The 26,873-nt window shown below is 39.6% G+C and overlaps 1 protein-coding gene and 1 long non-coding RNA gene across 10 annotated transcripts in view; one reads left to right on the forward strand and one right to left on the reverse strand.

Moving 5' to 3' along the window:
• PRKAG2 (protein kinase AMP-activated non-catalytic subunit gamma 2) overlaps positions 1-26,873 on the forward strand; it is a 223,771-nt gene that overhangs the window by 160,127 nt on the left and 36,771 nt on the right. For all 9 annotated transcript variants that reach the window (XM_075746692.1, XM_075746691.1, XM_075746694.1 and 6 more), the window contains one exon: positions 12,220-12,307. In XM_075746692.1, the coding sequence (XP_075602807.1) occupies positions 12,220-12,307 (88 nt within the window). The remainder of the gene's footprint in view (positions 1-12,219; positions 12,308-26,873) is intronic.
• LOC142600627 (uncharacterized) lies at positions 569-12,428 on the reverse strand. Its single transcript, XR_012834215.1, has 2 exons — positions 11,659-12,428; positions 569-2,140 (listed from the first exon to the last, which is right to left on the reverse strand). It is a non-coding gene; the product is annotated as an uncharacterized LOC142600627 (long non-coding RNA).

The following is a 26,873-nucleotide window of genomic DNA, read 5'->3' on the forward strand; positions in this document are numbered from 1 at the left end:
TTCTTCCATCATCCAAGATTTTACAGGTACAGAGGTTGCATGCTGGAGAAAAGGATGCCCTCCTCAACCTTCCTGCTTTTCCCCGTGGCTGCAAGCATTTGGCTGTTGTTGTTTTAGAGAAGAAATCTTGGAATTCAAAGAGCATTTCAGTTGCAGAGTTTTTAAGGAAAACAAGAATTTAGAAAGGAGAAACATATAGTGCCAGTAGCTTGAGAGATCAGAGCGAGCTGGCTGCAACCATCTGCTCTTGCAGAGATCACGTGTGCGACTCTTAAATCACCTGGTCTCCCAGTGCCTCCATTTCCCATTTATTTAAAAAAATGGGGTAATACTTCTTTAAGTCAAAGAGATGTTATGATGACAAATACACAAAAAAGTTCTACAGAACTCAGATATTTCTAGAACAGGAGCTGCAAGTGGCTTAAGATAAGTTAATCATAGATAGCATGTGTTGGATTTAAAGTTTGTAGCAACAGGCTTTTACACTGCAGGCAGTAATTGTGTATAGGAAGCTATCATGTTTTCAGAGCACATCAAGATGTACACAAAAGATCACTGTAAAGTAGGCTGCTCTTCTGAGTTCTATGTTTATTTTAGAGCTTCCTTTAAAACAGTTCAGGCATTCTCAAGAACAGATAACTTTCAAAGAATTATCATAAGACATTCTGTCCTGTACATTATATAAGGATTAGTATATATATATACACATGTCCAAAACTTGATGTTATGCACTGTAGCATAGACTTGCTCATTTTTACTTGCTTTTTACCACAACTAGCCATGAAGTTACTTTAAAACCATGAATCACTGTAATGTCTACCTAAGCCTATTAACGACCTTAAATAAATACTTACTGTTTTTCTAGAGATCCATAGCCAAGCATCTATTCTGAACTCGGTGTGCCTTTCCCAAGAGCTTAAAATGTCATCAAAACAAACTAAAAATGAATATAACAACCCCTGAAATGTCAAAGCTCCCCTTCTTGCAGTAATGTCCCATACTGTCCCTCACAAGGCCTTACTTGGGCATCTCCTGCAAACAACCCAGCTGAAACTCCAATGCTTAACCCACACGGCCAAGGTTAGAGAGTGCTCTTGGGATTGCCTGGCCAGCAGCAGTTTCCCTCCTGCGCTACCATTACTCCTCCACCGGTACTTTCACTGGCTCCCTCTCTGGCAGACAGGACAGGACACATGTACTGTCCCTGATACAAAGGTCCAAAGCTCCAAGAACTCCTCATCTCAAAAGATGATTAACTTTGATATATGACCATTTTGGCAGAAACAACCACTTTAATCTCAAACTGCATTATTTGATTTCATATTCAGCTGCTTTTTTTTTTTTTTTTCCACTTAAGTTAAACTGACGCTGAATTTCCAGTCTGCTACTTAAGTGTGCTTCAGAAGCAAAGAGGCATCTCCATAGGGCTTATACCCAATTTAATGTACAGTAAAGAGAATTTAATCCTGACTCTACTGAAATCAGTGCCATTTTTTTCTATTTACTTCAGAAAGGCTAGATTTTCTTATGACTCAACTATAACCTTACCTAGTAATGACAATTTAAACAGTCCATTTTCATACCACTGTTAACTGGGAGGTACCACTCCATGTTAATACAGAAGTCTACTCAAACAGGCTGTTGAATATTGAATGTAATGCTATTTTGAGAGCCTGTGATAAGCTACAACAAAAAGCCCTAGGGAAGCGTGTCAAGAAATAATTTCAGCTCTTTGTGGATATTTAACTATGGACTGACTCTGTATATAAGCTTATGTGCTTGTGAACTCAGTGTTTGCCGTATCCACACTAGAAGTATCCACTGCCCATGAATACACTTTTGTGTCCGCATCTCCACAGCTTTGCAGTAACACGAGCACGGTGGCAGGTTGCTGGAGGTATATCCCTGGTCCTTAGCGTGGAACTAATTTGAATTTTTTTTCAGTTCTGGGTCCTGGAATACAGGGAAAAGCCTTAGCAGTATTTCCATGTCTCTTTAGGATATTGTTTGTAGTCATAAAACATTTAGCTCAGACACTTGATATGCTTCTTGCTTAGCACAGTCCTTGTTTCAGTCCTTCTAGATGGTGTCAAACCACATAACCAGCACAAAGGACGATCTGGTTTCACCTGTAGTCTACCTGAAATGATGGAAGGATATAGTTAAGAGGCTGTCAGAAGGGAAAGCATGCATGACAGAAGGAAGATATCCATTGCATGTTGCTGTCATTGCACATTTCTTTTGTGCATAACAATAAAAAAGCAGCAGTGCAGAAAAAGTAGACAAAGTAATTCAGGAAGAGGGTTAGGTTCCTCAAGCCATGCAGATTCAGTGCCATCTGAAAACCAGCTTTTTGTCAAAAATGAATTTATTTGGAAATTACAGGTCAACCATAGGCTCTGTGTTGAAGGAAGTTTATTAATATATTGGTTTGTCTATGCATAATAGTAGCTACTCTAAGATAATTGACTTCATAAGCTTTAGTGGGGCCACTGATGACACTCATGCCTAGAGTTTGTCAGCTGTGGGCTGGGCCTGAAATCTAACGCTAACACATAGCCCGAGTGCTACCAGGTAGTCCTTCTTAGGTGTTTAATGTCCTCTTAGAACTGCACTGAAAAATACTTTATCCTTGCCTGCCTCTTTGAGACAGCTTTCAGATACTCGTTCTGGAGCCCTGCTGAGTATTGAGAAGCTCAGTCACGATAAGCTCTGCAGAAAGTGGCCACCTGTAGCACAGCTCATTTGCTCCACGGTTAGCCTGCAGTTACCTGCTGCTTAGTGCAGCTTGTGCCACAGAATGAATTATTTCTTCAGTCCAGGTTTATGGAAATTTCTTGAGGAAGTTTTGTTGAGAGTGTGAGTGATGCAGCTCTGAGCTGAAGGTTGTCTCTATTTTTCAGTAAATCACCCTCGTAACTCTGACCTGCATCATCCTCCTGACATCTAGGCTCGATAGATCTGCTTCCAGCCTTTCATAACTGCTGATAATCATGAAAATTCCATTGTAACAGTAGGCTACAAATAGGTTACTAGAATTTTGCAGAGTTTACTGAGGCCTGAAGTGTGGCATCAGTTAACTTCAGGCTTTGTTAGGGAAAAGGTGTTTCATTTTACATTTAAAAAATATCATCATTGAAAGGTGGTGTAATGTTTGCACAGTGAAATCACTATCCATGACCAAAGCTTTGAAATATAACACTAAGATGAAGAAAGTGAAATGGTGTATAGTAAATGTGTTTGTTTAAATCAGATTTGGCTCTGAGTATTTTTTTTAAAATTTGTTATTCTTAGTGGCCTCTGTTCTGCAGATTACTCATCGGTACTCTGGCCTCAATCCAGCTAAAGTACTTAAGTGCTTAACTTTAACTAACACAAATAATCCTGTATTCAATGCCAGTGAATGAAGATCCATCTAAACGTGGGCTCACACTTACTCTTCCTTTCCATTCACTTTAAATTAGTGGATGCTTACCTGTTTCTTACCATTAGTACTATCTTAATCTGTTCTTTGGGGGTTTAAGTGTATGTTTGTCACAACAAAATATCTACTGTAATCATGCTTATTACCTGATTACTAGAGTTCTCTCCAGCAATAATTTCCTCTTGCCCTCAACCATGCCCCTCAGTGTGATAAGAGGTAGGTCCTATTTCAAAGAGACTAAGGAACACTCAAGCATATGTGTGAAAAGAGCTAAAGTGTATCTTTTCGAGCATATATGATAACAAACATTTAAGACAAGAACACTTAAAAAATCCGGAATAGATTAAAACAGTAAGTGGCATCCCTGTGTTTGCAGAATCAAGTAGCACGCTTGCAACATCGGTATTCTTAACAGACTCAGATTAGTTCCTCACAAGTACTTAACTTTTTCGAACTTTGTGTTCAAAAGGACAGAACTTAAATTGTTAGGTTGTTTGATTAATAATGTGTCGTGCTGATAATATTGCTTTGGACTCCACCTATATTCGACATGAATAATCTGAGGAATGAATGTGGGCCACAAAGGCTTACGTAGAGAATGCTTCTGATATTCTTGACTCAAAACTCTGCCTTATCTGAGTTGCAGAGTGATACAGGATCAGACACACAACTAAAGATTAGAGGTTATGTAAACAAATCCTGCCTCTTCTCCACTTCTGCCTTGACTTCTCTATAAGAATATAGCTGGGGATCTAGACTATTCCTTGGTCTTTTACATCCTTTGAAGTTTATTTCTTTAGAAGTGCTTAACCGTTCTGTTATTGGGGGTTTTTTTGTTGTTGTTTTGTTTTGTTTTTCTCAAAGTCAGGTGCTGCAGGACACTGTTTGAGAATAAGATAGGTTCTTTGTTTCTGGTGTTAGATCAAAGGAAGTTTTGTAAATCTGTCCTGTTTCTCAATTAAGTCAGTGACAGAACTCACTGAGATTAAACAGCAAGTTCATTTCCATACAGAAATATTTAGGAAGGGCTGTCCACTAAAAATGTTAAATCACTCTGCACATTCAGTTCGCATGTCTTCAGGGTAAACAGATTTCAACACTCAGTACTATAATTGCAGTGAAGATTTAGTGGAAATGCAAAGTGTCCATTTCATCATCTTTCCTAGTGGTAAATGCGCTCTTTTTTTTTTTTTTTTTTTTGTTAGGATTTGGCTAAATTTGATTGTTGTTCCATTTGTGTTATACATTTAACCTACTAAAGATCCCCAACTGTGCCTGCTTATCACTAATAATTAACTCTGTAAAGTAATTTATATTATAGCTACTGTTATGTGGGAGGATACCTGTAGTGGGAGGGTAGTTACTAGTTCTAAAATGTAAAAGCAATGTATAGTTGATCTGTATTCCACGTCAAAAGACTCCTGCTTAGGACCACTAGGCAATTCATATTCTGATGATATTGGGATGAAGAAGAAAAATCCTTTCACGGTATATTTCTTATCCAATGGCAAACTCTGTTTGAGCTGCTTTAAAATGAAACCATTAGAGTCACTGTCAACCTCACCGTACAATATTAGAAAGATACATAGAATATACACACTTGCTCCATCACTTTCATGCCTGCTGCAGTACAGTTGTGCCTCTGATTCGTTGAGGGCCTTGCAGACTAGTGACAGAGCACTGAATGACACCAGTAAAGATCCAGTGGAGAACATACAATGCCGATACGGAGTGCATTCTCTATGCCAGGTTTTGTTATGGGATTTGGTTACTGTGTTCTAAACAAATCGTAATCTCTGAGTTGTCCCCACCTTCATTTATACAATGCTACACACTGACATGATTATAGCATCTGATATTTCAAAAGCCTTTTAAGACTAGAGCAAATTTTATTGCGTTCCTTCCAGGTACAGGAAGAAAAAACTTGAATCCAGTATTTTGTATGAGACATCCCCTTCCTTACTAGTTTGGTGCTGGAACAGAGATTCCTTAGAATAAATGGTAGAAACTACAATTCCTGCACAGCTGCTCTGTTCAGTCCGAGCTTTCTGAGGTAAGGAGGACTTTGTATCAGAACCAGGCCCAGAGCTCTTCACTGGGACTGACCATGTTCTCTAACCACCTAACAGACCCTTGGACTGCCATCCCACAGTCAGGCTTTTCAACATGCAGTTAGCATTTTTAAATACAAAAGGGATCCAAGATGAGATCCTAATCTGAGCCTCATTGATTCTAGTGCTCTCAACTGTCGCAAACCACTGGTATCAGTTATCATACTCCAGCAGAAAACAAGTAGGAGTTTAATTTACAGTTTAACCAGCAGATGAAACCTTTTTTCCCTGATAACTTCTGTCTTTTTCCACTTCATGAAGCAGACTAAATGAAACAACAAAAAAAAAGCAGCGAGTGTTTTAAATTAATTTTGCACAAACAGATTGCAACAGAGTAAGCATATCTATGACATACATTTGGAAAAATTCTAAGTTGTTCATTGACAGCTCATCAGGAGAAGAGCTGTTAACTACTTGAGTTGTATAGAACTGTAATTGTAGTAAGGAGCACTAACAAATGGTGGGAAAATTACCATTTGTAGTTTACTCTTGCATTCAAAATGGTTTGCCTTGATTTGCATTTAGATGGGAATTCCTTCTTGTTGCTCTTCAATCCATTAGGTTTTATAAGGTAAGTAGCTTTTTTTTTTTTTTCTTTTGAAGCACTTCGAAGGGCATTCAGTTTTACTGCCCAACTATAAGCTGTGCAGGTGGCACCCCTAGCATATTGGTATTAAGCCTTCATTGATCAGAATGAAAGGAGGAGTAGAAAAGTAAGGGAAAGCTTTGAAAAAGGCAGCCTTGAATTTACCAAGAAATGCCTATTTCTAAATAAAGCACAGGTAACATTTTTGTTTTGATGCTTGAATAAGTCTGTTCCACGCAGACTTGTGACTTGCAGCAGCATTTCTTTTTTTTAGGTTGTTCTTTCTATTCAAAGTCATCAAAGACTAATATGTAATCTTTATTATTACTCAAACAATATTTGCTTTAGAATTTTTCTAATTCAGAATTAAGGCTACTTGGTTGGGGGGGCAGAGCAAAGCAAATTTACATTTGTATTAGATTGTGAGTAAACTGGCTTTTGTACAAAACATACACATAGACTTCTCATTGAATTATCATACTAAGACTAAATGTATTTTTCTAAAGACTGGACAAAAATAGAAACAAAAGAAAATAAGTATGGAAAGGACATTAAAAATTCATTTTCCTCCACAGCAAAATCAACTATATATAAATGATTACCAACATTTTTTTTTTCAACCTGTTGCTAAAAGCCTTCCTTGACAGAGATTTTACAGGTGTTTTTCAGCAAAGCATGCCGGTGCTTCGCTGTTGTTACATTCACAAAGTTCTCCCAAAGTCCAACCTAAGACTTCCTTGCTAAAGGCTAAGTAGATAATTTCTTATCCCATAACCAGTGGACCCGGAACATAGTTTATCACTTTCCTTCTTGCAAAACACATTATATTTGGAGACTGTTAATATATTTTCCTTCAGTGCTCTTTTTTTTTTTTCCTAGACTAAGAAACCGGGAGGTTTTCAAGTCCTTCTTTACAGGTCATGTTTTCTGAACTCCTAGGTCTTTGTTGTTGCTTTTCTTTGGACTGTCTTCATTCATTCTTGAGTTCAATGCCCAAAACTGAATGCAGTATCCCAGCTGGCATCTAACCAGGGAGTATGTAGAACAGATACTCCATGTCTTACCTATAACACATTTGTAGATAGAGTGATTTTTTTTTCCAAGAATCTGACATTGTTGTCTGACATTTAGTTTCATTCTCAGGTCTCTTCCTTGCATAACTGCTGCAAGCCAATCCTTTCCCATTTTATTTTTGCATTTGATTATTGTGTAACATGCTCTACTTACTTACCCATATCAAAGTGCATCCTGTTTTTTCAAAGCATTGCAGCAATTCTCAAGATTATTTTAAGTTCTAAGGCTATCCCTAAACCAGCAGCGTCTCTTACCATTGAGTCATTTGAAATGCAATCAGGTTATTCATTATTCCTTCATCAAGTCATAGTGAAAACACTGAATGATATTAGAACACAGACCTCTGTGGAACCCTCTCTTAAACCTTTCCAGTTAGACAAATGAATTTTAGTACCTTCCTTGTGAATATTGTTGTGACCTTTAGCAGTCGTTTCATCTAGACTATCTGGCTTACTTGCCTGAGTGTCATGCAAGATAGTGTCAAAAGTCCTGTTAACTCGTGCTGCAACTGCTTACCACAAGACGTCTAGCCTGTTATTAAAGTGAGAGAGATTGGCTTGGCATTGTTTATACATGTTGGCTGTTGCTGATGATCTTTCTTTCCTCTAACTACTTAAAATGGGTGTATTTTTTCTCTTATCCATCTTGGAATCAAAGTTACACTGAGTAGTATAGTTTCTTGGCTCCCTCCTCCACCTTCCCTTACAGATAGCTATGCTAAGCAGAATGAACCTGACCAAGTGGCGATGTGGAGATCTAGTCAGTACAGTGACTGCAAATCATTTTTTCCTAAGTAGTTGTCTAAAATAGGCCACGTGAATGATGTCCTAGAAATGTTTGTTTCTCCACTGGTTGCAGAAGCAGCAGCCTAGGGTAGGTTGTTCGATAGGAAAACTACACAGTAGGTGTCATTCAAAGCATTTTGATATAGCTGGTCTGACGACTGCCACTGATAGATCCCTATCCCACTGGATGCATTCCTGCTAATTCAGGGAGGCAAGATGGCAGGAAACTACATCAAAAATAATCTTCTGCTGATGTTAATTGCTGTTCACATCCCTGAACCATCCCTACAATTTAAATAGTTAGCGTGTTCTTATGAAAATAATGAGATTCCTTCAACAGGGCATAGAACTAAAAGGACTCCTAGATTATCAGATAGGTTTTAACATATTCATTATAAGTGTATATATAATTTACAGGACTGATTTTACTTCTACAGAGTGTTAGTCAGTCCCTTTACCCTAGAAAGCTAAAGAAAACAGGCAGAGACAAAGTAAGCAGTTACCTATTAAAATTTACACTTTAGCCTTCCCAGAAGTCCTAAAACCTCTTTTGTTTACATCCACCTTTTTATGACTTTTGCTGTTGTATCAACCTTGAGTTGTTTTACTTTGCCTCTACAAAGATTGCTGGCGCTTTTGTATTAGGGTTATGTTGTAGGTCCATGGTTTTTGGCATAAGTAATGCCCCTGTAAAAACCTAATTGAAACCTGCACAGAAGAAATGTCTTCAGGCAGTTTTGGTTTTGCATATATTTCTTTTCTAAACTTTTATATATAAAAAAATTATTTTGCTTAGCAGTATTCAGTATACGAAGTATATACTGTCTTGTCCCATTGGGTGTCTCAAACAGTTAAAATGGGTTACCTGACGCATTCTGATAGCAAACATTTAAACCATAAGCTAGACAAATCCCTTGGTTATATTTAATAGAAACCTCCTGTGGCGTACAACAAATAGTCACAATAAACAGATATTGAAATGTTACAATGTATAATATGATCTTGGTGAGAATTATAGGTCCTTTGAAAGACAGATCTTTTCCCCTACCTTTAACCAGTAATCCTTTTGTAAAATGGCAGAGTTTGTAGAGAGAAGAAATACCTAAGACTGTTAACAATATCTGCACATTTGTCTAATGCTGTAGTAGTTCACAATGAACAAGACAGTGTTTTCACCATTGATTTAAGCTGACTTAAGTAAGAGTGGGTTTTTTCTAGGTGTGGTCCCACTGTCACTCCTGCCCTTGGCACTCCTTGTGCCAGTGCTAACTGATACAACTGCACAGTGAGTTGGATCAGGAACTGATCTGGATAAAACCCAATCTTTTCTTTTGATCTGTTTGATTTTCAGCTGCATCAGTTTCCTGTTCTGACTCACTGCGTTGCCTACTAGCCAAAAGAAGCCAGAATGCAAAGCAAGGAGCAAAATGAACGCCACAATCAGCAGCTTGTTCCAAAATTGGTTTAAACAAATTGTGAGACTGCAGGCAGAGTAAGGGATGGAGTTTCAGTCTTTAGGTCTCTATTTCCATTGGGGTTTTTTGCGCAGTATGGATGTTACAACATAGCTATAATGTTTCCATTACAAATCTCTGTTAAATATATTAACTTACTGCCTTTATATTATCTTGAGTTTCTCATAATACTCTTGGTCTGGATGTAGATTCTGTCACTGTAAAACCCTGACCTTGTGTTAAGCTCTGAGCACAGTGTAGCTCATTGCATGAAATAGGCTTAACTGACTTATAAACATATCTGTGTTTTGTTGCAATGCAACTTTGAAGATTCAGTGTCACTTCCATCTTCAAGCAACCTCAGAGTTGTATGTCCTCATGGCTGGTGTTTACTAGATAATTATGGAAAGTAAATCTTGTTGGTTTAAAAAAAGAAACAAAATCATGACAGTTCTTTCCAATCAGATACATCATCTTATTATTCTCTTATTTAGATTAGCAAAAGAGGTTAAAAACTCTTATCAATATCAAGGTACATGATAAAGAAGATAAAATATTTAGAGCTTTTAAGGATAGCTCCCAGAGATAATTAAAAGCTTCCAAAGCATTTTAATTAGTAGGCTGAAAATATTCTAAATTAATATGAACTGCTTTTGTATCTTCTGTGGCTGGTCAGTGAGAGTATTTATTGAAATCCTAGAAGACTTTTAAAAATACAGCTAGGAATGAAATATTTTAGGATTTTTCTTTCCAAAGGATATGTACAGTAAAGAAGAACTGGATACTGTTAACTTCCTATCCTTAAAAGTGTCCCTAGAAAGAAGCAGCTTGGGAAAAAGAAGCTGTCACTAGCAGTTAGCTTCCTTGCTTGAAACTTCTTGGATTTGAGAAATGACAAACAGAAAGCTTTCTGTTTTCCCATAATTTTTGGTTCTCTCCTCCCATCATAGCTTTAATTCTAACTATCTTTCATACTTTCCTATGCACATTACTGTACTTTTGAAGCTTGGGCCTCTCCTTAGGGACCAATAGATTTTAAATGTTCTCTAATGGCTCCTGTGACTCCTTTGGAGCACCATCCATGTGTGTCTGCCCACACGATCTGTTGCCATAGCCAAAGAAGTAATCAGTTTATCCACTTCCACAGCATCCGTGTCTGAACTAGTCCTGCTGGGCTTCCGAAACAGTCAGTGGGGACCTATTCATTATAGTTAAGGAAGGCTAGCTATAGCTTAATCTCACTGTCTAAATAAATCTAAATGATGAATGCATTTCAAATACTTCCTTATTTCCATTCATTCTGCTGTGGCCTGGCTTACAAGCTCAGATGTAGACTTGTAAAGCTGGGTGCAATAAATCCCATTCTTGGGAAGCAGAAGCTTCCCATGGTGTAAACTCCATCCCTCAGACATTGGTAACAGCAAGTGGTTCGGGCTGCCAGCATGTGCTGAGGTGCTTGAGGGCAAGCTCAGGGTGTTACACCACCTCACACCCAGCACAGTTGAGAACAGCTCTAAAATACCAGCCTGTGGTGACAGCAATGGTGGGGCAGTCGATTATATTTTTTTGGTTCTTCAAGGGTGATTTTTAAAGTAGGATCATCTAGTCTGATCTGCTGCACAATGTAGACTAGAATGTCAGTCACTAATCCCTGGGTCAAGTCTCTCCCTGACTTCTGGTTATGAGGAGGGCGCTCAGCCGCCAAGGCCGCCTCCCTCCTCCTCCTTAGCGGACTGCCCCGAGGGTTAGCGACCAGCTTTGATAGAAACTTCCATGGAAGATGCCGGCATTCGGGCTAATCTTGAATTGTAACTTCTCGAACGTTTTAAATGGAAACGAGCGCGTCTGGTCCCAGAGCGGGTACCCCGGGATGGCGGCTTGGTCCAGTGCGGGAGCTCCCTGTCACACACGGGGGAAACCCCCTCAACACCCGCCTCCCTCCCTCCCCCCCCCCCCCCCCCCCGGAGGGCAATGGAACTGTCGGCTTCCCCGCCGCTGCCTTGCAGGTGAACGTGCGGGACCATACCAACCCCGTCTCCCGGGGGGAGCGGAGGGTTCGCCTTTCCTCCCCTCCGCCTCCTCATGCATCGCTCTAGTCCAAAGCAGCCAGGCGAACAGCCGAGCCTGCCGAGGGGCTGCGAAAGGCGGTTGGCTTAGCAGAGCTCTTGGGGCAGTAAAACGCTCCCTCCTCCCTCTCCCTTTTGCGCGCGGAAGTGGTAGTTACCTTCCCCTCCCGCTGCCGACCAACGGGCTTGACTGCAGCAAAACGGAACGTACCAATCCCTCCACCGGAGGGGGGGTGCGGGGGAGAGGCGGCGGCGAGGTGTGGCGGGAAGCGCTGTCCTGCGAAAGGGCGTCCGGCCTCCCCGTGCGCCTAACGGCCGGCAACGGCCGCTCCCTCCGTGCAGGGGAGAGGCGGCGCCTCCCGGGCGCTCGGCCGCGGGGAGCCCGGGGGCCGCAGGGTTAATGGGCTGGGCGCAGCCGCCGCGAGGGAGGGAGGAAGGGCGAGTCCCGGTTCCTCCCCCCTCAGTGTGTGCGGGGTGTGTGTGAGAGGCAGCGCACACCGAGCCGTGCGTCTGTGGGAGGCCGAGGGGCAGCCGCCGCCGTCGCCCGGCCTCAGCGCCGTCCCGCCTTCCCTCCCATCAGCGCTCGGCGGGAACCGCGCCAGCCGCCCCTTCAGCACCGCCACTCCCCTCCGCCGCTGCCGGGCTGTTCCGATGCCGCCGCGGGGCCGGTGAGTCCGCGCCTGGATGCTCATCTCCTTCTCCTCTCTTCCCTCCCGCAGGCGGCGGCGGCGGCAGCGGCTCCGGCTCCCTCTCAGCTCCCGGCCGCCTCCGAAGGGATGCTGGAGAAACTAGAGCTCGAAGATGAAGGTAAAAATTCAAGGAAAGGGAGGCGGGGGCGGGTCGGTGGACACCCACACGCCCAGCGGGGTCTGGGCAGAGGGAAGGGAGCGCGGTATCACCGCCGAGGAGCCCGGGCCGGCCGCGGTGCCGCCGCCTGCGCTGGCCGTGTCCTTGCAGGGCGGGTTGCAACCTTCCCCCCCCCCCCCCCCTCCAGCCCGGCCCGATCCTTCTGCGGTGCTTTTGGCCCGGTGACCGCAGCCCGGGCTGTGGCTGCAGCCCGACTCGCACGCCGCCTCGTAGCTGATGGCAGCACATGCCTGCGCCTCCCGGGCCGCGGCCGCTTCCCCGGTGCGTGCTTTTCATCTGCAGTTCCAGTCGGCCAGGGTCCCCGGCACTGAGGGGAAGGCAACCTTCGTGGCACCCCCTCCTCCTCCCTTTAAAACACTCATTCTCCTCGAATACGTCTGCGATACCAAATATAGACTTTGAGAGTGAGGTGTGAGCAATGATGGAAAGCTTTTTTTCCACTCCTTATGGATATGCATACATCTGCTTAAAGCGGACAGCTGTAAACTAAATTTTCCTTTTGTGGCTGCTCTTTTACGTTGTTCTTCACTGTCCTTTTAAGAGCTGCAGAGTGTGCTGTTCTTGATAGGGGAACTCCTGGCAAGTTTTTCTATTTTGCAAGCACGGAACTGTGCAGTGGAGAAGCACGAATGTTGTGGGGGTTTTTTTCTTGAGCTTGTACAAAGCATTCCCTTACCTCTGAAAGATCTGTATTGAGTATCTTGAGCTTTCAGTTTCAGAAAGGATTAGATTAGTGGATGCAAATGCAGACGCATAGCTAATCTCTATGCTCAGTATTCTAAATTGGCTAAGACCCCATGGCATGTGGGGTTTTTTTGTAGTTGGTAACTGCTATTGTAAAATGTAGGACAAATATTTAAGGAAAACTTTGAAAATAGTAAGCTGAGTCATTCTGTGAAAAATATCTAAGCCGGTATGCTAATAAACCAGCTTCTTGGTTACTAGCATGCTTTCTACAGTTGTGGGACTGGTCTGAAAAAGTAACACTTTTTATTTTAAGCTTCTGTGTGTGAGAAAAGGAAGCTCATAACAGTTGGATTCTTTAAGCTTTTCTTTAGGAGTCTGGACAGAGTTTGAATTACAATGAAATACTTGTGCCTTTTGTGAATCCTGGACATGATTAAATATGAATATTTGGTGCAAGGGATTTGTTGCTAACTTGTAGCTTTTTTTTTTTTTGCTCACACTGTTTAACTGTTTTTAGTTAGGCCTTCATTTTATGTTTATAGAGTTAGAAAGTTACCGACTTAAGTATTTCTTTTTACATAAAGCTTGTAAATGCTAGATAGGAGATCCTAAAACCTGCTGAATCACTAATAGTTAAGCCATTTTAAAAGCTACTTTAAACATCTTATAAATTTAGATACTTGAAAAAGCTGTCTAGGTTAAAAAAAAAAAAAAACAAACACCAAAACACCCTCAGTTTGGAGAGCCTTTGCAATTGCAACAGTGTAACATAGTATTATTTGGAGTCACTTGATTAGACTGAATATCTGTATATGTCTTCTAAAACACTGCAATAAGATAACCAGAGTTCTTCAGAAAGTTCAGTAACTTTTAAAATTTTGTTTCCTGGTTTTCAAGCTTTTGTTTTGCTTTGTGTCTCAATTCATTTAGCTTTAAAACTAAGGCTTTGTCTGTGGGAACTCAAGCTGGGTGGGTGAGAGCAGTTCAGGGATCTGTCAAAATATAATGCCTAATAGCAAACCTCTGACCAGTTTAAAGTAATGCCGGAATTTAGAAAGGAAGCAGTCCCCTTACTAGCATTTCAAACTTGATGAAAACCTAGTTTTATGCCTAATTTAAAAGCCAAGTAGAAAGGATGTAGAGTGCTGTATTCAGAAGGTAAGATGTAAGTAAAATTAAGAATGTGACTGTCAGATCAAAACTTACTGTCCAGAATGCTTCTATATGAAGAGCCTGACAGAAGGAGAATCCTAGAAAATTGAGATGCAGATGGAAATGCAGCAGCTTAGTTGCCATACACGTTTTATGACCTAAATTTTTGCACTAGTTGCTGTAGTTGTATTTGTGCTAGTATTGGGGGTGGGGGAGTAAAATGACATCTAATGGTGTTCACTTTTTTGTTGGATGGCAAGTAGTAAGTGTTCAGAAGTTGAGAAACTTCTTTGAAATCTTGGAAAGATTTCATTAAGCGACTGTAGCCACACAGTAACTGATGATCTTTTGTCAAACTTAAAAGTCTCTCCACTGACAGCTAAAACTGTGAGTTAAATGAGAAATTTGAAACTTGTTTTGAAACCACTTTTCTGACTGCCTCTACTTTTGAGTATTTTCTCTTGCTAGCATTCTAGTTTCTGTGTCCATCAACAGTTGCTATCTTGCGTATCGAATTGTGCTGCAGTTCTGTTGAAACAGAGAGCTTAATAAAAAGAGCTGAAAAAGAAGGCTCAATGTGTGCACTGAATGCCATCCAGTATGATGAAATGAATTTTTGTTTGTTGTTCTTCTCAAAGGTTACACAAATGAGAATTTGAAAGCACAGAAGGCATTCATTTAATTTGGATTCTAATGAAGAGGGCTAAATTGAAAAAATGGTACTAAAAAGATTTATAGTCTAAGTAATACTGTAATGAAATAGGCAGAGTCTAGCCTGATGCTGTGATTTCTAAATAAAATAGTATTGTCAACTGCAAGGCAGTTTTTTCCATTATGTACAAAGAATGTATATAAACTATTTTGTACATAATTAGTATGGACGGTATTAGACATGATGTTATTGTCGCAGAGGTTCTGGTCATCTTTTTAGTTTAAAATGCCTTTACTTCAAATATCTGGCTGCATTTTCTAGGATCAGTGCAACTTCTTATTGGTTGATCACTAGTTCTGTCTAGCATTGGCTTAATAATACTACTCTTGTGATGTGTAAGAGAAAATCTTAGTGAGGTGCTGTTAAACAGCATCAGCTGCACTACGGCTGAAATAGGATGGGCTGTAGGCTGATTATGTGCACAGAGGAGAAAGACTGGATAGGCCAGTGGGTGTTTATTTAGGACTCTCTAAAGGACTTTTTTCCTGACAGCGATCACAGCAGGAAAGTAAAAACTCTCACATAAGAAGTCCAGAGTCTCAGTCCTTTTTAACTGAAGGATGCTCTAGAGTAAAATATTCTAAACTCATCCTACTCAGTCAGTATTCCTTGGATGGGAATGACCTACCTACGTCTCCTGAAAAAGTATGAAAGCTACTTGTTGATGGGTGTGGAGTTTCTCATTGTAGCCTGAAATAGATGAGTATGAAAAGATCTCTCATGAATGTGTATAAATGATCAAAACCTGGTTGCTTTTAGACGTATTGTTGGTTTGCTTGTTCAGGTCTAGTGTTTGTGCAATCATGTTTCTATATTAAGGTTGTTCTTACTTCTGATCAATATCAAGAGGAGTTCTGAGTTTTATTTTATGGATGATATGATGAGCTTGGAAAAGAGCAAGGAGAAAGTATTCTGAAGATCTAATATGAAAAAGGGCTTTAGTTAACGATTTACACTTACTGGCTTTAATTTGTTAGGCTGGAATTCCAGACGTGGTTGTGTTCCAACAGCTACCTGTGTTGTGAGAAGAGAAACTGGATTAGAGTAGCAAATAAGCATCATATGCATGCCTGTCAATTGTATTGATTTAACTGATGTAGTTTTAGCATGTTGTTTTGGAAACTAGTTTTGTTGCAATGTTGGCTCTCATCCACGCTAATCTCTTCCATTTGCTCAGCTTTGGTAATAAAGTAGTAGCTACTGAAAGCTGAATGAACTACTTTTCTGTAGCATCTGCTAACTTGTGGAGTCTTCCCGAAGTATTTTCTGCAGACAGAATTAAGTTAGTTGCAGGGTTCTCCTGTATCTATACTCAGTTCCTAGTCTGGAAAAAAGAATTCCGCAAAGCGCGTGCAGCAATTGTAACATCGGCGTCATGGGACTGATGTTCTCGCTCTTGAATGCTCTACTTCTCTGGATTGTTGCACAAAGCAGCATTTAGACAGTTATTTGATAAATAGTTTGCATTAGAGTGGAATCTCTCCTAGTAATGCTCTGGTCTTCATCTCGCTCTTCCTGTATCATCCATCTCTTCTGTCATGTGCTCGTTTCTGGCTGTCTCCTGTAATAGACTTTCACCTTGCATCTCCTCTTAACTAATTGTTGTGTCTGGGGTCATTCCTCCCTTCTCTACAGATTTTCTTATTGTTTCTTACTAAAAGTAGTTTCTTACTGAGCTCTTCCTCTCTGCCAGTCTCCTGCTGTCAACTTAATATCTGAATCAAGGTATGAAAACAGATGTCACTTTGGGGCAAAAAATAGTTAAAAGAAGTTGTAATAAAATGCATGTTAATGGGCTTACTAGATTTTGTTTGATCCTTAAGACTGAAGGATCAAGTGCTCAGGTTAGGAGATAGTAAAGTTAAGGCATTCTTTTGCAACTGTAATTCATTTCTAATAAACATTCATTATGTGATTGTTAAAGCTGATGCTGTCTGGAGTACAGAAACAGCATTCTACCCACAAGATGTGATTTGAGATTTTAGGATACATGGTAATAGTGATAGGGGATGTTTTACATGAACTTTTCCACAGCAGATTAAAGTCCTAAGTGGACATAGCAAGAAATTACTGAGCAGAGATGGTAATTGGTATTAATAGACTTCATATAGTCTTAGCATTTAGGATTATTTTCTCTTCCTGCCATAGGGTCACTTTGTGGTGTACTATAAAAGGCACAATAGCAGATTCTAAAAAAATCTTACTCTTAGCACTTTTTGTCCTGGCTATCTGATCTGACGTGATACTGAACACTTGCATCTGAAACTATAGACAACCACTTACTCCACTGAATTTACTCAGTTTATATTTTCTGTCATTTTACAAGAATGAATATCAAGGGACAATGGGCTTTCCTATGATGTACTGTCCAGAGTTGTTAAAGAATAACATATCCGGAATATTCAAATGTTCAGCTTTATTAGTTTATGCAAGAAATTAGGATCAAGTGCCCTGCTGTCCTAGGCAACTTTATGTCCTTTGTCTGCCAGTTTGCTATATAGTAACATGGATTTTTATTTCTTTTTCCTTCCTGGAAATTTCCATCTTTAAAGTTGAAAGATGAAAATTATATATAAAATTATAGGTAATTGAAAGTATAGAACTTTAATTGAATAGTGCAAAAGAAGCTATTGTGAGTTTTGTTCTCTTAAAGACTGTTCCTGCAATGCACGCGCATCTTTACCATGTGCAAGTATTGCATGTGGTGGTTCTTGTCAGCCCAGTGCTCACTGTCTCCAAGCAGTCCTAACTATTGTCCTGGCCCTACATAGGACACAACTCTCATATTCTTAATGTGATATTTAGTCTTACCATGAGAAAAGCTCTACTCTGTCCTGACTAGGAAATAACAAGTTCATAGCAGCTATCGCGTGCAGCCTTTCTCAGGAGATAAAACTTTTTAAGCCTTAGCAATCTGGGAAGTGATGTTTTAGTACAGCAAAAGATACAGGCCATGCTCTAAAACTCTCTGCTTTGGGTCTTGGGGGATGCAGGACCTTCTCAATGGAAAAACTTTAATAAAATTTTAATGTGGTCAAAACATTTATTTTCCCTAACTTGTTCTTGGAAACAGTAAAATCATTCTGGCTATGGAACATTATGGGAAAATGCTTACCATGGCAATGAGTCCATGTAATTGCTTTGGCAAAGCTGTAAGCAACTGAAAAAAAATTTGCAAAAAGTGTTGGGACTGATTGTGTCAAGGTAGTGCTGCACCAGCATGATTTGCAAACATTATCTTCCAAGTGAAAGCCATTATTGACCAACAGCTATCTGTGAGGAATATTAAGACAACCAGGAATTCTCCTACACTTGAAAGATGTCACTGTTAGTATCTGATAGCCAGTGTGAAGTACTGTTTTACAATAACCTTTACTAGCCACTCTTGCTAGTGCTCTCGCTTTCATCTGCGTCAGATGAGGGACAATGTCAACTCTGCTAATAACTTCCACGCAGAACTTCCTTGATCCAGAAGCTATTAATAATAGTGGCCTATTATGGTTGGTAAACAACTGCGTGATAAAATGTCTAAGGCTTTGGACAATATCATCTCAACTTACAAATGTCCTGAAAACCCCTTGATTTAGAGCTACTGAGTTTACAGCATTGCGTGCTTGAGTAACGATAGACGTGGAAGATGTGACAGTATCGGTGTTGCCTGGTAGATGACTACAAGGTGCTTTTACTTGCCTGTGACTGCTCTGCTGAGCATTACCAGGATTGAGTAGGGTGACTAAAGACTCCTTTCCACAAGAAGCTTCCTAGGTGGTGGTCTGCAGTGTTCTATCTGATAGAACTCTCCAATGCGCTGCATATGCAGTGTGGACAATATAGATAAAACAATACTATTGTCTTTGTAGTTTGATAACGTCGACTGTTAAATTTGACTGTCATGGTCAAGTCAGTGCTCTTGGAAAACTTAACGCCTTGCGGCATGACTGAGTACTAAATGGAGGTGACTTGGTTTAAACTGAAGTAATGCCAATGTGACAAGAATGATAGCGGAGTATTTGCATAAGTTGGCTCAATCTAGCTGTTGCTAAACAATCATAAGACATGTTTCTGCTTACTAATCATCTGCAACAGATGTGACTGTTAAAAAGATAGGACTTTTTGTAGTGTGTACTGTGTTTTTGATAACTTGAGGGTGGATGATCACAGGGCTTTGTCTGTGGAGCCATGCAAGTCAGGTCGCTTACATCAGCACTGCTTTTTTGTTAGGAACTTGCTCTTTGGGTAGGTAGCACTTAAGCTGTCTGCAGTTACTTTATTGATTTGAATATTTTGACTTCCAGAACTTTACAACTATACTAGCATTGCATGGCTTTGGGGGGAAGTAGATAAGTCCAAAATATCTTAAGGAACGTAACGTTTCCAACATAAGTGCAGGAGTTGATGGTACTGTTTTTCATAACAGTTCCTGCATCTTGAAACAAAATGTACCTCTCCATACTGAGACTGTTTGCCTTTGGATGCATGATGTGGTAGGCTTTACTGTGGCACTTCTTTGAGTAGAGAAGGCTGACAGAAGGAAAATCTGAGAGTTTAGGGGAAAATCCTTCTGTGGAAGGGTTGCACCAATGGCTAGGACTAGCCAAAGCAGTTTAACACAAATAGAAGCGTAACTATGTTAGAGTGGAGTTGAATTTGACTATTAGGTGTCCAGCTTGGCATCTAGATGGAGCTTTGGAAAGCTAAAATAACCCTATCACCCTATGAGTGAACTGCATCTAAGAGTTTTTGAATGCAATGTGGATATCTTCAAGGTAGCTTTCAAATACTATTTGAATAAATCCAACTTGGTTTCAGATTCTTTCTTCCTCTACTGAATTTTTACTGTGGCAAAAGTTAAATTGCACTCGTAAATTTTGTCTAAAAGCACTTCTATGCTGTAGAACAATGCTTTTATTTGTGATGTGAATTTTTTTTGCCTCTTTTTAGGGTGTTTTTTCCAAGGTTTGGGGGGGTTTTGTTTTGTTTTTTACAATCTTATTTTATTTTTTTCTGTGTATTATGACTGAGTGTTTAGTTATGACACCGGGCATTTTAAGAAACAGAATCAAACTTTTTTTTTCCCCCCCTATCATTCCCTTACACTGTGGTATTTTTTTCGGCTGCTTAGTTTGTTTCATGAATTTCTACTGACACAAAGACACAGAAGAAGATATCAGGTGCTGGAGAAGGGAGTAAACTCGGATAGGCATAGAAGAGGGCCAGTCAAGAGATCAGGAATATTGAACTTGCATTAAAGGAGGAAACTGAAAGGCTTTGCTCATTTAGCTTGTAAAAGGAAAGCCAAGAAGGGATGTGATAACACTGTATGAAAACGTCCTGTTACGCGTGGGAAGGGGGTAGACACCAAGGAGGAAAATTAACTGAAGACCAACATTGGCAGAAGAACAAATGGATATAAACTCTTCCTGTATAAGCTTTGAAATAGTAACTATGCTGGAAGTTAGAATACTACAGGAGTAAGTTTGTAGGGTAGACTTCTAATGCTTTGGATCACTTCAGGATATAGCGGGATCACTCAGTTAAAGGGATTGTGTGGTTGTCTTTAATGGAAGACTCTGAATGCCATAGTGTAGAACGTGACTGCTTTGGTCTACACAAGCAGTTGCATGTATCTCTCCTGTCATAGTCTTGCTTGTACTCCCTAGTGTTTGAGTTAGTTACTTTTAAAAAATAAAACACAAAAAACCCCAACAGTGCTCTATATGGTCATCGTATGAGTTCAGAGGAAGATTAGCTTTGGATGAAGTTGCAGGTTATCTGTGGTATAGAGAATGGATCAACAGAACTTCTAAATTAGGCTCCAGAAAACCATTTCTGAATATACAATATTGATGTGTGTTGGATCTCACTTACTTTAGTTAGGAAACTGCTAATTCTTTCTGTATAGCTTCAAGCTACACCTGCCATTAGGTGAATCTCTTAAGTGGTATATTGAAACAGAACACTTCATAATCTGTGAACCTGTGCATACAGATTCATAAATTGTAATAAGAAATAGCATTAATAAATATTTAGAAAATGTTGGTGTGCATAAGGAGGGAAGGAGAAGAAATGTATAAGGGGAGACTAGAGAGAAATGTAAATACTGAATTATTAAAAGCGTCAAGTTAAAATATTGTAAGTAGTCATTCAGGATTTGAGACCAACAGTTTATTAGACAAAACTGTTTCTCCAGCAAATATAGTCCAAAGTCCTTAAGACTTAAGCCTAAATGTTTATTTCTTCCTTAAAGCATTATGTAAACGATACTTTGAGTTTAGATTGTTAGCCTTCAGTGGAAGATCTCCTAAAGATTAGATACTTGCTCTGTTCAGTAAGGATACGACTGTGGCTTGTGAAGATATTCTGTAGTCATTTTGAAAATGCTTGTCTTGCGAATAATACTTCGGTTAAGCTGCTTGTTTAGGTTTGATCTTAAACTAATTCCTAAAACACTTAAATGGCTATCTTTTTTCTGAAGTCTGTGCAAACTGTGTATGTAGGAGGACTTATGCTTGCTTTAAAGAAATAGCAAAAGTTCAAATTGTTTACCAATATTCCAGTATAGATACTCAGGATACAGGCTGGTTTATTCTTTTATTAATCACGTAAATTAAACCTTCCTTGAATTCAGCTCTCCAGTGTATGGTTCCTGATATTAATATTCAGAGACTTAATACCATTTTTAGTTTCTTGTGTTTTGTGGCCTGTGTCTCGCAATCTTGAAGAGCATGTCTGCATTCCAGACAGGCGACATCTTAAATTAGATCTTTGCTTGGGGATGCTTAGGGAGAAATCATAGTGCTTGTTGTCAAGGGAAGATCTTGAACATGTTTTAGAAAATTCTTCAGGTCAACTTATGCTTTATTGTGGTGAAAATCTTAGAAGCATTATTGGGTTGCAGGCTGAAGTTGCTACCTTTATTCACAAAACCGCGGTGACGTAGCTTTCCTCAAAGTAAAAATCTTTTAACTTTGATGAAAGTTGATTTAAGTGATATTGGGCTGTTTCACAAGTATTCAGTTGGATTTCTGATACTGATTACCAGTTAGTCCCTAAACAAGGCAGCTCTTGTAAACAAATAAGTTTATCTGCCTGCCTGGACAAGAAACTTCAGAGTTACTATGATTAGTTCTGGAATGTGAAGTCTCTTAAGCTGCTCATCACTTTTTTGTCTGCCTCAGATCTCACGTGATCATTTGCCTATCCGCACTGCCAGTGGAGAGCTACAGTAAAACAGGCATGTTAACTTCTCAGCCCATTTACCAGGACTTACCCAAAAAATGAGAAACAAAATTCAGTGCAGGATTTTGAAGTGTGCTATAAATACAAGGAAGATTGAAAACACAATCTGAATCTTTCATTGTTTCAGGTAGCTATTTGTATTAGTTTTCTTTTACAAGCCTTAGTTACTACTGAAGTTTGAAGAAGTGGAGATATTTAAGCCTCAAAGCCAGAAAAGTGGATCTTTTGAAGTGTTCTCAGGAACTAATAGCCTTTTTTGTTCTTTGCTAAAGCAGGATGTGCTTATGCATTCTCATTCCATGTTAAGGACCTTTAAGGAAGGAGACTGCACAGTGTCATAACATTGCTTTGTTCTGTCTAACCAGCTTTGGGAATGTTTTAATAACTCTGTAACAGCTGGGGTCAGTTTTTGTTTGATTGTTATTTTGTTTAAGCAAGCTATGTCTTTTCTTCCCTACTTCTACTATAGCAAATCAAATGAATAACAGGGTAGTTCTTTCTCAGTGATAGTGTTATTTACTCACTCCCGTTGCATACACTCATCCATTTGAGTGTTCCTTTCCGATTCTGGTATTCTCTGAAAGATCACATTGACTTCAAACCACTTATGAATTCAGTTTGAAGATATGGTGAGGTTTAAAGTCTTGCAACCATTTCTGACTCTTACTGCAAACTCTTTGAAACATGTTCTATATCTGGTTTGAAGATCACCAAGGAGAATGTTGAATAAAATGAAGCCCCGATCCTCTGAGACTCTCTTGCAATGTTTCCCTGTGAAATATCAAGCTACTGGTAAAAACTCTTCCAGAGTAACTTGTAGAAAACTAAAGACATGTGGTCAGGATGTCTTTTGTCACTGAAACCTCTTTTCCTTTCCATGTTCCTTCAGTAGTTCTTGGACATGGTGATCAGTTTCAGCTTAACTTCTCAGAAATGAAGGTTTCAAACCAAACCTTGGTTCCTCACTTCTATGGAAGTGGGAAGAGAGTGTCGTCCTTAAAAGCTCACCTGTACAGAAAAACTGCAGCATGAACTTGCATACCATTCTGCACTGGCTGATTCACCTAAGATGGACCTTGCAAATGTTCCAACTTTGGCAAGAGTTTAAACTGGAGCTCCTATCTTCTTAAAAACACAGTCGTCATCCCATTTTGTAAACCCACTGGAAAAAAAAAGACATCTTACTAGTTTTGCTGCAACTGGGGTTGCTTCATACGCAGTTACTTTGTGATTCTACTGTATCTTTTCCACATGTCGTAGTATCCAAGCTTGCTTTGAAATCAGTGTCTCAAGCGTACTGCGATTTTTAATTTTTTTTTTTAATTTTATTTTGTGTCCACCCTCTTTTCATCCCGTTGATCATTTTATCCTGAGTAAAAACTGATTAGACTGAACTGTTCTTGACACAACCATACTGGCTTTCTGCTTTGCTTTTGATGAGCTTCTTTTGTAGGTGCTTACAAATACACTAGTTTTAATAGCTTGCTTCAATACATACCTAAGAGTTCTGACTGGTTTTGGATTTGTTTGACTCGCTTTTTGACTGAGATTGTATCTTCATGAACTTGCGGAGTTCAGGAGTGGTTGTTTTTAACTACAGTGACTCCTGTTTACACATGTCATAACCTCCTGTCTCTGTATCAAGCAACTCCTTGTGACAAGGGGAGAAAACATCTCCATTAACTTCATGATATAAAGTGACTGAACAGTTGCACATACTCTAGAATTCAAGAGACGTACTAAGACGTGTGCAAAAAAGATGTAGATGCAAGCAAACCTGAATGTTATGTTCAAAAGTATGTTAAGTGATTACAAATATAATTTGTAAACTTAAATGTTTTAAGAAGTGTTATGGTTTCTTTTAGCTTGTCACTATTATTAGAAATTATTAAGCTTTTTCCAAAGACTGAGGCAACACGACAATGTGCACTTACTTCTCTATTCACTTTTATTTACCCGTTAACATACCTATTCTTCCCTCTTATCTTGTGTACCTCTAGACCCTCTTCCTATTTGTAGGATGAATTACAGTTAGCAGGGTAGAGCTTACTTACTCTAATGTTGTCCCAGTGCGCTCACGCTTCTTAAAATTCTGTTCTTCCTTTCACATCATGTATTCATGCTGTAATATGTAATTGAATTAATCTTGGATCACTGAAGAAGCTTCTGATACTGATCTCTAGATACACTTCCTATCACTTCTTTGTATCAGAGTATCTTACATCCGTAAACTTACTAGGATCTTTCTTTAGCTGCCAGCTCATGCATTCCTTTAGATGGGGTGGGAAATGTTCAGTCTGCAACATCCATATCTATAGCCTGTGGCTGAATGAATAATGCTGCTGTGTAACTTTAATGTGTGGTCTGCCAAGATATTTTAAAGCTCTTTGCAGCTTTCAGAAATAGAAAAAAATCTTGTCTCTGTCACTACATCCTCTTTTTTTGGGTTCCTTGCATTTGAAATCCTTGTGGCTTGTGATGGAACAGGCAACTCCTGTCACTGTTGTCATCTTAATTCCTATGCATTAGACTTCAAACCTGTTTGGTTTTTTTTTTTTTTTTTCTTTCCCCCTCTAAATTTAGAAGTAGTCCTTTGCTTGTCTGGGTTGCCATCTTTGCAATAAAGTTGTGCAGAGCACATTCTAAAAACTTAATGATGATTTATCTCCTGCCACTTAGAGTACGCATCCTTGTAACCGTCTCTTCCCACCTTTTCCATCTTTTTTTACCACTCAGTCTTATCCTGTGACTAATTACATGGGTGGTTATTTTGGTGGGGTGTTTCTTTTGCTGAGAAAAGCTTCCTCTTGCATAAACAGGAGCCAAATGATACAGTACATCACTTCTTTTTTTCCTGTTTGCCTTCTTAAGCTACGTTAGTATTCTTCTCCTACCAAGGAGAAGAATACCTTACATTGATTCAGCTTCTGGTGTCTTATTTCTGGTCCACTGGTGTCTTGTTTCTGGTCCACTGTTTTCAGTGTTCTTGGCTCTTCAGCAGACAGCTCAGTAGACTGAAAAATCATGCCCTCTTAACTGCATTATTCTGTGACAAAATTGCAGTTTCTGGTTCTTTTCTTCCAGTCCCTCAGTTTTCATGCTTTTTACAGGATATACCGTGTACATTTTAATTTGCCTGTGTGTCATTCAAACCTATCTAAAAATCTAACAAATTAGTCATACTTCTCTTATAGAAGGTAGGTTGAAATAAAGCTGTTGCTCATGATCACATCAACACACTGTACACAGCGTAGTGCTGGATTTCTTTTCAGAATTTGTTCCTGGCTGTCCCTTAGCTAAGGAATGCTGATAAAGACCTACCTGAACATTTGATTCCTGGAATGTTGTTCTCGAAACCTGACTTTTTCATTCAGATGCCTCCATGTCCCTTAAAAATCATGTTTTGGGGGCTGTTGGTGAGCTTGTAGAGGTCTGTGGTTCTCACTATAAAGTGTCACTGTTGTTTTTGAAGTGGATTAGCTATATCTGTGCTGGGTGGGAGTTTTTTAGACCTATTAGAGGTGTTGTATTAATGATTTACACTAGAAGTACTACCATCTGCTTTGTGAAAGTTGTGGGAAAGGTTATTAAGAAACTCATTCAGTAAGTTCAGACTGGGGGCGGACAGAAACTTTATAGCCAGTTTTGGTGACAACTTTCGGATAAAAATGCAGGCAGAAGAACAATTTACAGGGTTAATGGCGTCTCTTACCTATTGTATACTCTGCCAAGGGTTATCTGTAACAGTAGGGAGAGAAGGTAACTTGCACTGGCTTATTTAAGTAATTAGTCACCCTTGTGTCTTCTGGCACCATTTGGCGTAGCTAAGCTGATCTAATGGCTAGCTGCCACAGCAAGGATAATGTCCTTGTACTGTATAGCTTCTAGTGTAAGGGAAGGGCAGGAATAATCTGCTCGCCACATGGCTAGATATGGGAGCTGAATAGACCTAAAACTGGTACTATCAGGAAGCAGATAACTTGTGACAAATTCAGCTTTTCCAGCCAACTTGTGCAACAGTTCTGTATAAATCCAGATGTAGTGAGAGGGAGGGAATGGAACCACACAGCCAGCAAAGGGATCAGTGGTTGCTGCTACTATGCAGTGCTGCTGCTTATGCTGCTGTGGAGCCACAGCTTTAGACCTGGCCTTTGGAAAGGTAGAGTTATTCTGTATTTGCTGACAAAGGAGTGTTGGCTAGGGATGTGAAAAATTTCTCTTTTAAACTGCAGCTTAAGCCAGATGTATGTGAACAACTTTCCAATTCCTGTTTTCACTGTGATCCTGTGTATTTGTCTAAGTTGTGGGGGGCTTTTTATTTCTGTGTTAACAAAAGACTTAATTATTTTACTTGATTAAGTGAAATGAGAGAATAGTATAGACTGCCTTTGTTGGTATAACACCTCTTTTAGTAAAGCTTGTCAGTATAATTATAGCAATAAACTTCACCTAATGTATTGCTGTTGGATCAGTTCTGTAGCAAACATTGGGATGAAAACCATCTTTTTTAATTTTAACATTTTAATTCTCTAGCATCTGAAATGTGATATTCAGCATATTACTTGACTTTAAAATAGGAGCATGACTTGGAGTAACCTAAAGTACAGATATGTATGTGTGCAGTAACTGAAAAGAAAATGTTTTTTCCAGTAACTAGGTTATTTAGTACACATGCGAATATCACAAAAATACATTTGTATTCCCTTCTCCAATTCC

This window comes from Balearica regulorum, chromosome 2 (genome assembly GCF_011004875.1).
Source record: "Balearica regulorum gibbericeps isolate bBalReg1 chromosome 2, bBalReg1.pri, whole genome shotgun sequence".
NCBI classification, from domain to species: domain Eukaryota; kingdom Metazoa; phylum Chordata; class Aves; order Gruiformes; family Gruidae; genus Balearica; species Balearica regulorum.